This window comes from Saccostrea cucullata, unplaced genomic scaffold, assembly GCF_032062105.1.
Source record: "Saccostrea cucullata isolate Sc308-1 unplaced genomic scaffold, CSIRO_AGI_Scuc_v1 ctg8593, whole genome shotgun sequence".
Lineage (NCBI taxonomy): Eukaryota > Metazoa > Mollusca > Bivalvia > Ostreida > Ostreidae > Saccostrea > Saccostrea cuccullata.
Genome location: NW_026925163.1, coordinates 8,366 through 25,767, shown reverse-complemented (window position 1 = coordinate 25,767; position 17,402 = coordinate 8,366). Strand labels below are relative to the sequence as shown.

General features: G+C 37.3%; 1 protein-coding gene and 1 long non-coding RNA gene across 2 annotated transcripts; one reads left to right on the top strand and one right to left on the bottom strand.

The window, feature by feature from the left end:
• Window positions 1–4: 4 nt before the first annotated feature.
• Window positions 5–4,603, top strand: LOC134268214 (calpain-5-like; the record flags this gene model as incomplete). Its single annotated transcript, XM_062750401.1, has 11 exons — window positions 5–58; window positions 913–1,115; window positions 1,252–1,435; window positions 1,613–1,803; window positions 1,975–2,052; window positions 2,156–2,330; window positions 2,853–2,972; window positions 3,104–3,300; window positions 3,450–3,580; window positions 3,887–4,020; window positions 4,380–4,603. Coding segments are annotated over 11 exons (1,665 nt in total), but the record flags the coding sequence as incomplete, so codon positions are not given.
• A 3,069-nt stretch (window positions 4,604–7,672) lies between these two features.
• Window positions 7,673–9,612, bottom strand: LOC134268213 (uncharacterized). Its single transcript, XR_009992318.1, has 3 exons — window positions 9,547–9,612; window positions 7,993–8,094; window positions 7,673–7,856 (listed from the first exon to the last, which is right to left on the bottom strand). It is a non-coding gene; the product is annotated as an uncharacterized LOC134268213 (long non-coding RNA).
• Window positions 9,613–17,402: the final 7,790 nt, after the last annotated feature.

The following is a 17,402-nucleotide window of genomic DNA, read 5'->3' as shown; positions in this document are numbered from 1 at the left end:
CTGCTGGTTTGTGGCAGCCTGTGCCTGTATTGCAGAACGGAAAAATCTTCTGAGAAAGGTACATGTCCATGTATTTTTCTCTATATACATTATAACCTTAACGATCAGATTTGGTAAACGTTGAAAATTCTTACTGAACTAAATAATCAATGGCTCAATCACTCGCTTGTTTTGTGGCTCGCATATGTCACAAACAGGGACGTTTGTTAATTTAAGTTAATAATTTTAAAACCATCCTTTTGTTAGATATTTAATACGTTAATCTGGAATAATTACATGAAATAGTGATTTAATTAAAACATTTTGTAATCAGTTTACTACACTGTAATGTCGCAAAGTTTTACTGTACGTGAGTTGTGTGAGAGAAAAACGAACGACAAGGGAAATTAAAGGCTGTAAATTTCTAAGATATTGCCATACATGCGTGAATGGAAATAATGCGATTCTCAGTTAACCTTGGACTTTAAATAGGGTATGACTTTCTCGACACTACGTAATTAACGTCTCTCAAATGGCGAATAGATTCTCATTGGTTAAGAAATTAATAACACCAGGAACCTTAAATTTTTCCTGACAACGATGAGACAACTTAAGCCCCACCTCTCTGTCGTACGGAACGTTATCATTGGATCATTTATACACTCGTTGACATTTGCTGACGAATGTCTATTTCAACAGTGAATGAAAGGCTGTGTAAATTTCAGACGCTAATCATGTAACGTCGAAAATACCACGCCTTACTGAAAGTTCAAGGTTAACTGAGAATTGTAATAAAAATCCATCATCTTCGCTAGTCCAGGGTTTTTGGTCCGTTTATGGGGAGCAGAAAACCCTTGGCTAGCAAAGATAAAATCTCTCGAACTGGACACTTCAATGACATACATTCATAATTATCTTTTTGACTTATTACAGATAGTTCCCGATATTGAGCAGCAGGATTGGGGTAAAGGCCGAAAGTATGCTGGAATATTCCATTTTAAGTTCTGGCAGTGTGGGGAATGGGTGGATGTCGTCATAGACGATTATCTCCCCACACGTCAGGGGAGATTAATCTACATGCACTCTAAATCAAGAAACGAGTTCTGGTCAGCCCTACTAGAGAAAGCCTACGCCAAGTGAGTGACAAAAACAATACTTGATAAGAATCTTTATAACATTTATGCAACACATTAGCCGCCGACTGCAGTTGCAGGTGAGCATTATTTGACTGTGATAAAAATAGATTCTAATTTTTCCAGACGTTATTTTTAGATTATTCGGGGATTACGAGTCGCTGGTTGCTGGGAAAGCTAAGGACGCAATGGTTGATATGACAGGGGGCGTGGCTGAGGGAATAGAAATCAACGACTATAATTCTACAGAGGAGAGGAAAAGGCTCTTTAAGATTCTGCGAAAATCCAAAGAAGACAAGTCTTTGATGAGCACATCCATTGCCGTATGCATCTGAAACATTTCACTAATAAAATTTCAAATCTCGAGAGATCCGTAACTTATAATGCAATTTTAATACTAGAATTTCATTTCAAATTATTTTTGTCTCTAACAATTGATCTCTATATTGTGATATATTGAGTTGCTCTCTGAAATAGACAGCATGAACTTATTGCTTTAGGCGACCAGGGCAGAGATGGAGGAAACGCTTGCTTGTGGTCTGGTAAAGGGCCACGCCTACAGCATAACTGACGTCAGAAAAATAAAGCTGGGAACGGGACTGAAGTCCATATTTAGCAGAGAAAAAATCCATATGATTCGATGCCGCAACCCATGGGGCGGTACCGAATGGAAAGGGGCGTGGAGCGATGGGTTGGTACTTTAAAGGAAAACTACGCAAAAAGAAGTTGAGCCTCAGAATGACAAATGTTCTTTTAATAATAATCTGGTAGCAATTTAGATAAAAGTGATCCGAAAATTTATTGCACTTGAAAACTGGAGTAAAGCGATATCTTGTAATATTGTAGAGAATTTTATTTCTAGGTCCCCGGAATGGAAGAAAGTGAGTGAAAGTGAGAAAAAAGAACTTGGGTTAACATTTGACGAAAATGGCGAATTTTGGTAAGAAAGACATTTCAGAGCATTTCCAAATTACATCTGTAAAAGAACGTTAAGCGTATATTGAACAAGTGAAGAAAATAACGGAATTGTATCTATCTTGCAGGATGTCATTTGAGGATTTCTGCCAGTATTTCACCAGTATTGATATATGCCACATTATCAATACCTCCCTATTTTCTCTCTCCAAGACGTGGAAGGAGGGTAAAGCGGAGGGGGAGTGGAAGAGGAACCGATGTGGAGGCTGTGGAAACAACGGGACGTTTCTAGAAAATCCACAAGTGAGTAGTTTCTTGTGTTTGCATTATAACAACAATTGTGATGTTTTGATCATGAAATTTGAGAAGAAATATAAAGAATCTTTTTAGTGATTTTCTTAACTTTCTTAACTTCTTTCTGTGCCGTCACATGACGTCGGAATTTACGGAGACAGCCGAGCGTCTGGTTGAACAAGACTACTTGTGCACTGTTGAAATACGTTGTAGAGTAGATGCATTTCTTTTCTTCTAAGCTATCTACAAAGAAAGAAAATAACGTATCCCTTCGTAAAGAAAAATAAAATTATTATCCCTGGTCTTTTGTATGATTTGTAAAAATTTTGCATGGAACTTAGCAAAGGAATTTTGGGAATGTTTCACATTCCTTTCCGAATTTTTTCTTATATGTTAGTATATTGAGTTCGCCGCGCTAACTATAATATAGAGATTTTTGAATTCAAAACTACTTAATATACCCGTAAAATTAACAAATATCCAAATACATGTACAATACATTTTCATGTTGACGTTCTTCCTTTGTTTTAGTACATGTTTGAGATAAATGATGCAGACGAAGAACTCTTGGTATCGCTGGAACAATACGACAGACGAAGAGAGAAAGACCAGGGAAAATCAAACTACACAATTGGCATTACTATAATGAAAGTAAGGTTATGTTTATCTTATAGGACACAGATGTTTTCGCCTTCATATTATACAATTATGCTACATAATTATGATATAATACATGTATAAAGAAAACACTAACATTAATTTTGTAATCGTTTTTTCAAAAGGCAGATCTAAACCGGAAGTACAGAATGCACGACAGATTAGAAAGGGTACATTCCGGACCGTTCTCTAACGCCAGAAACGTGTTCGCTCGTGTTACTCTGCACCCCGGACGTTACATCATCATTCCGTCCACCTTTGATCCGGGTTGTCTTGGCAAATACGTTTTAAGGATGTATTGCAATTGTAATATCAACCTCAGGTATTATGTCAGATTTTTTCATCATTAAGTACATATATAGAAAAATTTTGCAGAGAAAATTTAAAAAAAAAATGGTCGGTCACGTTATTTATTACATTATTAGTGAAAAAAATTAAATCTCAATTTTGATCCTGTTTTTTGTAAACCAGAGAGTTGTGGCTAGATGAACCACCCCCTCCCACTCTGTGCGGAATTCAAACCAACCTAAAGAAGAGAAAAACATGCGCAACGCAGGTTACCATGGTGAAGGGGGAGGGGTTTCCGGGAAACGATAACAAAGGTTGTAGGCTATCATTTTGTCTTTAAATACAATATTAATGCTCTAGGGAGGCTGGGTATCATCAAATTTAACTTAATTTTTTATATATGATATCTTAAGCTGTTATTATCATTTGACGAAGAAAAATTTCAAACATTTTAGTTTTAAAATTTGACCATTTTTGTATATCTTCATATGGAGCTCTTCTCCAAAAGGAGATCAATATAGTCTAAAAATGGCCGCGCCCCCAGCCCTCTTAACAGGAACGATTTATTTAGTCTTAGCAACAGTTTCGTTTACAATTTCCCCCTCTTTGTTCCTTTGCAGGTAACATTTATTGTAAAATCATGTGTGAGGGTAAAGTATTCAGGACAAGAGTATGCAAGAGCTCCTCAAAACCAGAATGGAATGACAGGGTAACATTTTATAGGAAAAAGCCAGAGGAGGACATTTCTATAGAGGTAACTTACATGTACTGTATACAGGGAAATTTTCGCCCCCGTTTTATTTTCGCCCCTTTCGCCCTACCCTCATTTGGGCGAATTTAAAACGGGGCAAAACGAATTAATACAGTATAACTTCTTTAATAAAACTATGACTGGGCGAATTTAAGACGGGGCTAAATTGTTTGCAAGTGTGAAAGGGCGAAAATTAAACGGGGCGAAAATAACCCTGTATACAGTATTTAAAGAGAAAATTAAAGTCAAGTGTTATTTTTTTTTTTTAAAAAAGTCATATAGATTCTTTCTAATTTATTAGGTCATTAAGTTTATTCTGCATTTTGATAATATTTCCAAACATTCTGAGATATAATTGTAAGGTATGGGACAACAGCATTATAAAAGACGAGTTTCTGGGCGAGTGTGTGATTCCTATGTCAGAGAGCGCCACGTATCGAGGAGGAAACACCATTAGGCGGTATGACCTGAATTCCCGACAGAATGGTAATGGAACCGAGAAAAAAGCGGGATACATTTGGCTCAAGATTCTTCACACGAACGAAATGGACAGGGTTTGAAAAAAAAATGTTGTTTGGGGGGGGGGGGGGGGGGGGTGATCGAATTCCAGGAAATTTTCAATCACGTTTAGTCAACAGAATATAATTATTGTACGACCCCGTTCTCCGTAGCCTCGAGTGCTTGGATATTCTTTTTAAGTATGCATAGGTTTACATTGTTTCATTACCTTTTAGAAATGTTCTTTTACATCGGGCTGTTCATATTTTTTTATGTACATGCAAACTATGGAATGTGTTGATTTAAATTATCATTTTTGATAGAAAACACGATTTTATGGAGTTTCAGCGTATCACAATCTGTTAACTCGTTCTCTGTGTTTGTTTCCTACTTATTTGAATATCTTAAAATAAGTTTATGTTCTTTATAATGAAACATCTACTGAAACATCTATAATTGATCATAGATTGTCACTTTAATTAATTTTTTGTTGTTGTCAACAAACAGATATCAATTTTTTATTTGAAAAAAAAAATCCCCGTCTTGAAAAGGGGATTATTATAGTGATTATAGTGATTAGGAGTCCGTTCTTCCGTACATCCGTACCCATAATCTTTCACTGAATCCGCACCTGACTTTCACAAAATCAAATTTACGCAGTGTCGTTTTGCACTTCCTATTTTATGTTTTGATTGAATAGGTATTTTTGGGTATCCCTTTGTTTAAAAAAAAAGACTTCGCCGTTATACTTGCAATTGACATTTGGGGAAGCTAAGTACTTAAAACTCTAGTCAATGTAAAAAGCAGCTGTATATTTTGCCTTTGGAGTATTATATTATAGTCCTCTATGTTGTTTTATATTTATACTTTAAATGTTGTACTTTATAAATTATTTTCCATATTGTTTTATATTAAACTCTTCATGTTGTGCGCTATAATATATACAAAATTATTGCTTTGTACAGTTCATATTTTTTATATTTCTAATAAAATCAAATCTTTAAAAATATTATTGTTTCGTTCTCGATCTCTCTAGTCTCACACTCATTACCAATTTGTACAATCATTCCAATCTCAAACTCATTACCCACTCTCTCACTTCCTCCAATCTCATTACCCACTCTCACTCCAATATCAAACTCATTATCCACTCTCACTCACTCCAATCTCAAACACATTACCCACTCTCTCACTCACTCCAATATCAAACTCATTATCCACTCTCACTCACTCCAATCTCAAACTCATTACCCACTCTCTCACTCACTCCAATATCAAACTCATTACCCACTCTCTCACTCACTCCAATCTCAATCTCATTACTCACTCTCTCATTCACCTAGTCATAACCAACTCTCTTAATCACTTTAGTCTGACACTTATTACACACTCTCATTAAATACAGTCTCCCATTCATTACAAACTTTCAATCCAATCCAACGTCAAACTTATTACCCACTCTCTCACTCACTCCAGTCTCATTCATTCATTCACCACTCTCTCTGTATAACACCAATCGCACACTCATCACCCATGATCTCACTTATTCTAGACTCACACTCATTACCCACTCACTTGAACAATCGAGTTTCACATTCATTACTCACTATTCAGATCACTCCAGTCTCACTTTAACTTTTCTCTCACTCAATCACCCCAGTGTCACACTCATTCTCTCACTCACTCCAGTCTCACACTCATAACCCACTCTCACTCACTCCAGTGTCGTACTCAGTGCCCACTGTCTCACTCACTGCAGGTTCTCACTCATTACCCAGTCTCCATACTCTTTACCCACTCTCTCAGTCACTGTAGTCTCACACTCATTATCCACTCCAATTTCACACTCATTTACTACTCTCTCTCTCACTTTAGTTACAGAATCATTACCCACCCTTTCGCTCAATCCAGTGTCACACTCACTGCCAACGCTCTGGTTTATTAAAGTGTCATACTAACTCACTCACTGCAGTTTCACACTCACTACAAACTTTCTCATTTACTCAAATCTAACGCTTACTACCCATCATCTCGCTCAATCCAATCTCGCCCACTCTGTTAATTCTATTGCTAACTTCAGTTAACAGACACTATCCACTTTTTCACTCACTTCACTCTCAGACTCACTCTCTCACTCACTCACACTCACTCACACCCTTGTCACACTCTCTTCTCAAATTCTCACTCATATTAGTCACATTCTCTACAAATTCTTCCACTAGGTCAAGTGTCACACTCATTTACTCTCTTACTAAATCACGTCTCACACTTACTACAGCGTAAAACTCACTCTATTTTCACACTATCCTCCCACATTCTAACTCACTCAAGGCTCACGCCAATTATCCACTCTCCCACTAACTTCAGTCTCACACTCACTACCCCTTGTCTCACTACGTCATACAATCAATACCCACTCTCTCTTATTCTCACCATTCTCACACTCACTGCCCCGTCTCTCACTATAGTTCCAAACTAAATACCCAGTCTCTCACTCACATCAGTCACATGAAAATTACCCACTCTCTCACTCACTCCAGGTTCACACTTTTGTCCACTCTCTCTCACTCAAGTCTCACAACCCATTATCTCACTCATTCGTCTCATATTCACTACCAATATACTCAAATACTCCAGTCTCACACTCATTACCCATTCTCTCAGTAACTCCAGTGTCATACACTGTCTCACTTACTCCAGTCTCACATTAATTACCCGCTCTCTCTCTCTCTCTCTCTCACCGATATCATACTTATTACCAATTCTTTCAGTAACTCCAGTTTCGTACTCAGTACCCATTGTCTCACTCACTGTAGGCTTAGATTCATTTCCCACTCTCCCACTCACTTCTGTCTCACACTTACCACCCCTTCTCTCACTCATTCGAGTTTCACACTCACTACTCAGTCTATTACTCACTACAGTCCAAATTTTACTCCCTCACTCACTCAAGTCTCTAACTCATTACCAAGTCTCAAACTCATTACCCACTCTCACTCACTTCAATCTTACACTCTCTTCCCGCTCACTCTCACAATCACTCCAATCTCACACTTTCCTCTTACTCTCTCACTCACTCCAATCTCACATTCATTACTGGATAGCAATAATGTTGGGTTTCTTGAAGGTAAAAAAAACACACATGAAAACTTTTGAGATCATGTATTTCAATTAGAAATATCAATATATTTTACAAAAAATCAACGGTCGGATTCGAAACACAATCTTCTATTATTAGCAGTCTCTTAGATTCACTTTTTCTAAACCTGAATTTATCTTAGTCCGAAAAACTTTAAAACACGGGTTCTGATGCTTTTTCTTGTCTTGGTTGGAGATGACTTCTTAAGAAGAAAAAGAACAAACTGTGTAAGCAAGAAAAATATTTGAATTTTTTTAAAAAAAGTCAGTCAACTGAAAAGTTAGAAAAAATGTTTTAAACAGAGTATCATATTTGTATCGATGTCAACAAAAAGATACCTTTTCTGAACATGTTCCATGAGTATGGTCATCCGACGACGACGAATTTGGCAAGCTTGAAGAGGGGTTAGGTATAGACTCAGCTAGATTTGGCCCATTACACTGAAAGAAAGAGAATACTAGAATTTAGCAATATCATTGGTTATATCCTGAGGGAAAAATTAATTTTAGTGCCATATGCATATTCTAAAGAAATTCAGAGAATGTGTGTCCCCCCGCTTATGGAAAAAGTAAACCATGCGCAATTCAACGGGAGGGGGGGGGGGGGGGGGGTCGGATCCCCCTGACTGAATTTGGGTATAAAGATTTGATTGCTTATTCTTTATTATGTGTATAGAAGATTCTTTTTATATTCACGTTCGATATTGTTACACAATGAATGGTGTCCAAAAAACCTTTATTAAACAATTCTAATAGATGTAATAAGTTTTTTCATAAGTACGAAAAATCTTCAAAGTCAAAAGGTCAAGGTTGTTGATACCTTATCACAAGGATTACATATATGAAGTATGAAAGCCCAAGCCCTTACCGTTCAAAAGTTATGTTCAAGGTTAAAGTTTTTTTTCAAAAGTACGAAAATCTCCAAGGTCAAGGTCAAAATGTCAAAATTGTTGGTATCCAATGAAAGGTCTTGTCACAAAAAATATATATGTGAAATATGAAAGTCCTAGTATCTACCTATTAAAAGTTATGGCCAAAGTAAAAGTATGGAATTTTATGTGTAAAAGTGGGTCAAACTCCAAGGTCAAGGTCAAAAGGTCAAATTTGGTGGTACCCAAAGAAAGGTCTTATCACAAGTAATACACATATGAAATATGAAAGATATAGCTCCACTTAATCAAAAGTTATGGGCAAGGTTAAAGTTTTTGTGACGGACAGACTGACGGACAGAAGAGTGAGATTTAATGTCCCCTCGCTTTCGCGAAAGCGGGGGACAAAAATATAAAGTCGGCCGAGAACCTGTTTTATACGTTATAACTCTCCTCATGCCCCTGTGCTAAAAATAGCGACATGTAATACAATAAATACTAATAAAACAAACGAGGCGGGACACTTTGAGAGGGGTGAGAGAGGTCCTAGAGAGTTTTGGCATAAAATTACATTGCAAAAGCTCAAAGTCGTCTTGAAATATCTCCCGGAAAGAAAACTGTTACACACAGACAGAATGTATAAATTTTTGACCTTGAACTTTGACCTCAAGATCAATAGGGGTCTTCCTTAGGCCACAGGAAGTAGCTATGTAAAATTTCTATGCAAAAGCTCAAAGAGTTCTCGAGATATCGCGCGGAAACGAAAGTGTTATGACAGACAGAATTTGCCAATTTATGGCCTTGACCTTGGACCGTTTGACCTCAAAATCAATAAGGTTCTTCTTTAGTCCATAGCTAGGGAGTTGCTTTGCAAAACTTCATTGCGGAAGTTCAAAGGGTTCTCGAGATATCGTGTGGAAACGAAAGCGTTACAGACAGACAGACGGACGGACGGAGGACAGACCCAAATTAATATCCCTTACTTTTCAAGCGGGGGACAAAAATTTCGTGAAATGTTGTTTACCTTTGTGCTCTCCTTGAAAGATTTTATGTCAAAAAGAAAGAGTTTTCTGCGAACATATGTTTCCTCAATGTTTTCTCCTCAATAGCTAGAAGTTGTCTCTCTTTGGTGGAACTCTTCAATAAAAAAAATAATTCAAGTTAATTTTAGAAGAATGGCTAACAATGTATGAAATTTTTAAAGCTCATTCAAGAGGTCATTTTGAAACTTTTTATACAACTTACTGTTGATTTCTCTTCCTCTTTTTGCAGGAATTAGCCGTGGTGTAACTTCATTGCTGAGCTTGTATTCTATAAAAATTAAAAATTAGAAAGATTTTCATTATAGCAGACAGATATAGAAGTAAAAATTTAAAACCATGAATATTTTAAAGAATAAATACCAAACCTACCCTTGAACTTTGTTCAAGTTGGTTTTGCATATGTTCTTTTAAATTTGCCATATTAATCACATTACTGATAAACTCCTAAAAAAAAAGTAGGATATGGAGATAACGAACAGTATTCAATCTCAAAGCCCATAAAACAATACACAATACAAAATAAGAGCAGAGCAAACACGGACTCCCGAGACATCAGAGGTTGGATCAGGTGTCATGGAGGAGTGAGCATCCACTGGCGACCGCTCACACCCGCCGTGTGCTCCTTGTCATGATAAGGAAATAACGGAAAAAATCCGTCGTCAATTCATTGTTTAAATAATGAACTTACAGTTGGTATGAAAAACGTCAGTCAGCATTTGACTCAATGATACATTGTATTTGCTGACAAGATCATTGTATCGACCATAGAACTTACGAAATGATGACTTTAAACGAGACTGCTGATATTCTTGTTTCATCAAATTGTCAACAATTTACATCGTTTTAGAAATTGTTCATACGCAGAGCATGCAATTGCGTATCGAATCAACTGAGATATATACGAGGGCTGTTCAATAAATAATGTCCTCGGTGCTCAGAAGGAAGCAAACGATGCTTTTGAATGATTTAGTCTTCATGATTTTACTTATTTATCTCTTTTAATTCAAACACATGTCCATAACATTTTTATCCCATTTCTGATTGTTTTTAGAACTCATTTTTTGGTATGACCCTTAGTATACTGGAAAATGGCAGATCCAATGATTTCCTGGACTTGTTTTTTCCTTCTGAAAGGTGTTTTTTTCAAGTTTGGAAATAGAAACAAGTCAAAAGGTCAAAGATCTGGCAAATATTGTTAATGTGAAAAACATTAACTTTCTATTTATCCCGAAAACACGTTTACTCTTCAGGGTGTGCGGGTTTGGACGCTGTCGTGAAGAAATTCATTGTAGTGGATTCCTGATTCTGGGTCCTTCCTCTAATAAACCTTTCGATTTTTTTTGCAAAAAAATTGCTTTCTAGACTCCTCCAGATATTAAACTGTCTCCCTGAATACGAATTTGAACAACAATACCACTAATATTTAAGAAAATTGCATATAAATCTGTCTTTGTGCTCTTGTCAGACTTTCGCCGTTTTTATCAAGTGCATCTTATGGTAAATTTTGTTTTGAGGGTTTTAATCAATAGATTCATGTTCCAATATCTGTTTGAATATAAAACAAACGGGATTACTGCAATTACTGATATTTAAAAATAATTGTTAAGACTTTCGTATACGCTGTCGTTTTTACTCATTTTTCAAAATATAGGTGACCTTTGAGTACCAAGCATTTTTACTGTCAAACGTTTCTTAAAAACAGTTTTAACTACTCCCGATATGATGTCCATCAAATTTGCTAGTCAATCATACATCATCAAATATTATTTATTGAAATTTGGCAAACAGTACATAAGTAGTTATAATTTTTGTTGACAAGGAGGGTACCCATCTTTGATGCCCATTATATAATTTTTTATCATTGAAATCCACCTACTTATCTGTCTATAAAACAGCATCGGTTGCTGTAAATGTCACATATTTCAGTGAATATTTCTTTTGGATTTTTAACAAGTTTTACAGCAGCTATAAAGTAGCTTTTATTTTCACTCTAGTTTACTGATTCTTTACCATTCATTTATAATGCAGTGTCTCGATTAGCCCTTGCATCCAATCTTCTCACGATGAAACTATGTGATGAAAAGTGGTCACATAAACTGTTATAAATTCAGTAAAGATTAAATGTTGAGAGAAAATCAAGTTTAATGTCATATGATATCTGTATTGTATGTCATACAGTTCAGGACATTATTTATTGAACAGCCCTCGTAAACTCCGTATGCAGCTGGTGATGAAGGTATATTGCTGCATAAGTAAGGGAAGTTGACGATAGAAAAGTTAGTCATCACGTTTATTATAAAGCTTGGTTGTTAGATTACCATTAGTGTCTTTTTCTAATAGAATGTCCAAGTGTGAAACAGAAGTGTCGGATTATGTGGCATCTTTTATCTCAAGCTCACCAGGATATATCGTATCGAAGTAGGAATGGAAATGACCATTATTAATTGACAATACGTCGTCGATATATCTAAATGTCGAGTTGAAGGCCACAGCAAGTGTTTTCTTCTCTTCACGTATAAGATTTTGCATAAATTCTGCTTCACATGAATATAAAAATAAGTCTACTAATAAGGGAGCGCAATTTGTACCCATGGGAATTCCAATAGATTGTTGGAATACCTGGTCTACAAAAACCACAAAAATATTGTCAATTAGAAACTCAAGCATGTTCTTGATGTCAACTTCAGAGTACTTCTGTGTGCAATCAGAATCTTTTTTAACAAAATAATTTTGCAACTGACCAATGACGAGGTAGGTAAATTTACGAGTTCCATTTTTATTGAAGAAGCAGCTGTCCATGATATCAAAAAGCCTGGATTTTAATTTGTCGTGGGGAATTGTTCTGTATAAAGTTGAAAAGTCGTAAGTCTTTAAGCTGTTGATTTTTGTAATGTCTTGCGATTTCAAATTGTCCAAGAGTTCTTTGGAATTTTCGAGTATCCACATCTGATTCACACCACTTCTTAAATATATAGTTGCACAGTACTCTTGAAGTTTTTCCTACACTACTGTCAATATCTTAGTGAGGAGTAACGAAAGAGGCTTAGTTGAACATTTATTGGAACCTGCAACGTATCTTTGTTTGTATATAAGGATTCTTATGAAGTTTCGGAATCCAGTATATATAAGGTAGTTCAAATTCATTTTGGCTCTGTGGAATATTTAAAGTATTCAAAACCGATAGGTGATTTTGAAGAATTTCTTCCTTCAAAAGGGAAGTATGAATATAAGTAGGATTACCACTTGTAGAATTAAATCGAAGTTCTTCTAGAATGCAATTTATATAATGAGCCTTACAAACGAAGACAATGTTGTTTCCTGCTTTGTCGGCAGGAACCAGTACGTACTGATCGTGTAATCTATCTAAGTCCTTTTTCACTTCTGGTTTATTGAACACAGAAGGATAGATGGTTTTCATATTGCCCTTCAGTCTTTTAATATGTGACTTTAACATGGATCTGATACATTTAATTCATTCTGACAAGGTGTCAACGTCTTCTTTTTCATATCTGGCCCATCGTCTGGCGCAATTTTCAACAGAATCCATAATATTTATGAAATTCCGACGCCATGCAGTTGAAGGATCGGGGTTCCCTATATTTAGGACCTTTTAAAGTAAGTCATCCAAGGTCCTCATTACGAACTATATTTACGTCACCTGTAAAAACGTGTCCAGCAGGACTATAGTTATAGGGCGAAGAAGAACATGAACACAAAGCAGGATTATGTTTCAGATAGTCGGTATCCAGGCCATGTAAAGTGTTTTTGTAATTGAAAAGTTTGGAAGCAGTGGTCGATGTATATTTGTAGGAAATACATGGTGTAGTCTTTAACTTGAAATATGGTGGAATACAAGACTGGACCCTTTTGTGATTAAGAATATTACTTATATTAACCGCGTCAATTCCTTTATTGGCATATTGAAGTTCAAGGAAAAGATGGATTGTTTTAGCTGCATTTTCTTCCGAGAAACGTGCGGGTTTAAAAAGCCTATGATATGCAGTATCCATAATCACAGATCCGAGCCTATATTCAGTTGACGAGGAATCTAAAATTGGATGTTCCTTGGCCTTTTCAAGAAGACTATTTAAAAGTTTCAAAGGGACAGAGTAAAGTTTTGTTCGAATATGATGTAGACCTAACTGTTGATTTACATAAGGTAGTAATGAATCAAAAGAGACGTCGTGTATTGCAGGTTTATTGTACGAACGATGCCCATACTACGCTTACGTCTCTGAGTATGGTTAAAAAGTCCCATCACTTTTACATTATTACACTGTGGACTGGAAAGATTTCCAACACTATCGACATTGTCATTACATCCATAGGGAAAGGCTGTCCCTAGTTTTCTAGGTGTACTCAGCGACGGACTATTTGTGTGGTGATAAATCTTATCGAGAATTCTAACTTTCATTGATAGAATAGAATGATCAGGTAAATTAAAATGTTTGTATAAAAGCTGCTGACCACCATGATTTATTTGAAATCGATGACCTAATATTCTTTTGTTAAACGATCCATTGGTTTCACCGACATAAACAAATCCACACAGATTACATTCTATTCCACAGATTGGAAGATTTGCAGTTCAGATTTTCCCAAGTTTTGGTATAGAAGCTCTGTCCAGTAAGATTACTGGTGAAAGAAGTGTTAGTTATCAAAATGTCAGAGTTTTACAGTTTCGCACAGAACATTTTGAAGCAGAAGACATGGGATCGGGAAAGGAATTATCCAATATATCTGTAATAGAAACCTTACATTCTTTCAATTTGGTGTATGATGTCTTGGTTTTATACCAAAACTGGGAATCTGAAGACTGTACATATGACATATGTTTAATATCCCTGAGGATTATCCGAGGGGCACCAAATGAACTCTTTGAGTCTGTGTCCCTTATAGACTCAAAGGAGTGACGCCTTTTTATACTGGGCGACGCGCCTGCCATTATCATTTCGTTATTCTGTGTACTCATGAATGAATAGGTACCGAACGAAGAGTATCCTCGGGGACAAACTGTCCATCAGCAGAGATACATGTTCGGAACTTAAAAACTGGTTAACAACATTGAATCATTTCTGTTTGTAAGGATATTTTTATGGATCACTGGAATTTTTCTAGATGTTAGGGATCGACATCCATCTCAATATCACTTTACCTCAAGTCCCAAATTATTAAGGGTTGAAATTTCGCACACATTTCAGAAAGCACATGAACAATACTGGCCAAAACTCTGTGTTTAGATTTCTTACACTTGCAATGTCCTTTCGTACCTTTTCATTTGCAACAAAAATGATGTTTCTCACAAATTCCTGGAAAAAGTAAAAACGAATCTGTCAGATTTATTTTTATTTTTATTCTTTTAAGTATTTAATTCCTTTTTAAAACAACTTTATATATTCACATTTGCAAATGTTTTCCTTTATATAACACTACTGAGAGCAATGCGTATCTGTAACTGTATAAATACGAGTACGGGGTCAAGAGGTCATAGATGTGCATATGGATCAACGTTCGACGTAATTTATCAGTGACGTCATAAAGGGTCGACGCCCGTTCAGTGGAATTGCATTCATGCCGTTGGGTTTGAAAAATAGCGCATTTCACATGTTAAAAGTCACAAATGTAAATATAAGTAATAAGGTATCATTTTAAAACATCTATCGGGCTATAAATAAGGGTTGATACGAGATTAAATTCATCATAAAGCCCTTCGGGCTTTATGGAACTAAGCTCGTGACCAACCCGTATTTATATCCCGATAGATGTTTAACCCTTTCGACGCCAAATAACGTTACGACTATAACGTTGAAACGGAAAGCCGTTTTCTATATTTTCATTATAGCGAAAGTTATCGCCCTTGTCATTTTAATAACTAATTATATATGTGCTTAAATAAATACTTAATTAGTGTTGAATTTGAATTAAAGTGATCAATAATAATCTTTGTATGTTACACTAGTTGGATTACTAAAGATTGGTTGATTGGAAGCTTGATTCGTGTTTTAATTACTTTGTAAATAAATAATCATTAAGTATTTTAGATGGTGTTAGGATATATAGGATTTTTACTGGCGAGGATTGCGAGGTCGGTTCTAGAGGTAAAACTTGACAAACCTGTGTGTGTACATATAAGTGTGCGGACTTCCCTGCTTATATTGTACTGTTTTAAGTAGTAAGTGTGTGGTCATCCCTGCTTATTACTTGACAGAGTGTGTGGTCATCCCTGCTCTGTGATTGGCATCTTAAAGTAGCAAGTGTGCGGACATCCCTGCTTGTTGCTGCGCAAGATCAGGTGTGTGGACATCCCTGCCTGCATCTTGTGGTAGAGCATTGGTGTGCGGACATCCCTGCCAGTGTCTCTAGACTAGAACCGTATTAGTGTCAAGTGTGTGGTCATCCCTGCTTGTCACTGCGCAAGGGCAAGTGTGCGGTAATCCCTGCTTGTCTCTTGTGGAAGTGCGCTGGTGTGTGGACTTCCCTGCCAGTGTCACTTGTTCGCTACCAGTAAAGACCTTATATAACGCAGTACCAAGTGATTAAGACTGCGCATTGTATATATTTGCAGCATCTCAAGGCTATCCGTTTTTATCACGGGTACGAGCCTGCGGGGGTTCACAGGCAGTGACCTCCCTTGCACGTTACATAAAATTTGGTGGCAGCGGTGGGATACCTTGAGATAGCTGCGCGATGGAAGACGTAGACAAAGAATTATCTCTGATAGAAGAGAAGCTAGTGGAGCTGAAAGAGGAAAGTATCAGGAATAGAAGTTTCAAGTCGTCGACTCCAGTGACCCCGCGTCTGAAAGACAAAGTAAGAGACTCGGGTGTTGGAGAATCTCGCATCTCCGGAGAATTGCGGCAGACAGAAGAAACGTCACCGACGCATGAACATGATGGTGCGTCAACCCAGCACGCACCTATCCTTGAAGAAAAGTCTATAGGACAATCTCTCAGGGACATGTTTAGAGAAGCCGGAGAGGGACCTCACGATTACACTCATTCAGAGTCTCCTACAAGATTCGATAGAGAAGCGGCGCAAAACGACAAACATTGGCGTAGACTTCGTCCTGAAGAACTTTACAGAGACGATCAAGACGATTCTCTTCTCCCTGGGATAACAAGAAGGAGATCCAGAGTTAGATTTGCAAGTCCTCATAGCGGAGACGACGCGCTAGCAGAGTTTCCAGCGCAAAGACAAATTATAAAGCCAGCAACGTATGATGGCAGTGGTCCCTGGTTGGATTATCATGCGCATTTCGAGGCATGTGCGGAAATCAGTGGATGGAAATATCCTCAGAAAGGATTGTATTTAGCAGTTTCTCTTCGGGGAAGTGCACAGGGAGTAGGGAACATGCCAAAGGGGACAAAGCCCGATTATCAGACACTTGTAAAAGCCCTTGAAGACCGATTTGCACCCCCGAATCAAACGGAGCTATACAGGGTGCAGTTGCGTGAGCGGCGCCAGAGAGCTGGAGAATCTCTTCCGGAGTTGGGACAGGCCATTCGCAGACTTGCCAACTTAGCCTACCCCACTGCGACAGCGGAGATTCGGGAAACGCTGTCTAAAGACCAATTTGTGGACGCATTGGTCGACTCGGAAATGCGCATCCGCATAAAGCAAGCGCGTCCCAAACATCTTAATGACGCTATACAATTGGCTGTCGAATTAGAAGCTTACAACAGAGCTGAGAAAAAGAACTATGCGCGCCCAACTACCGTTGAATCCGCGGAAGGAAGAACTGCCTCGATGCTTGAGGAATTAAGCGCAAAGTTTGAGACTTTGCAGAGGGAATTCAAAGAAATGAAAGGCACCTGGGCCAGCAAGTGAACCTGATTGG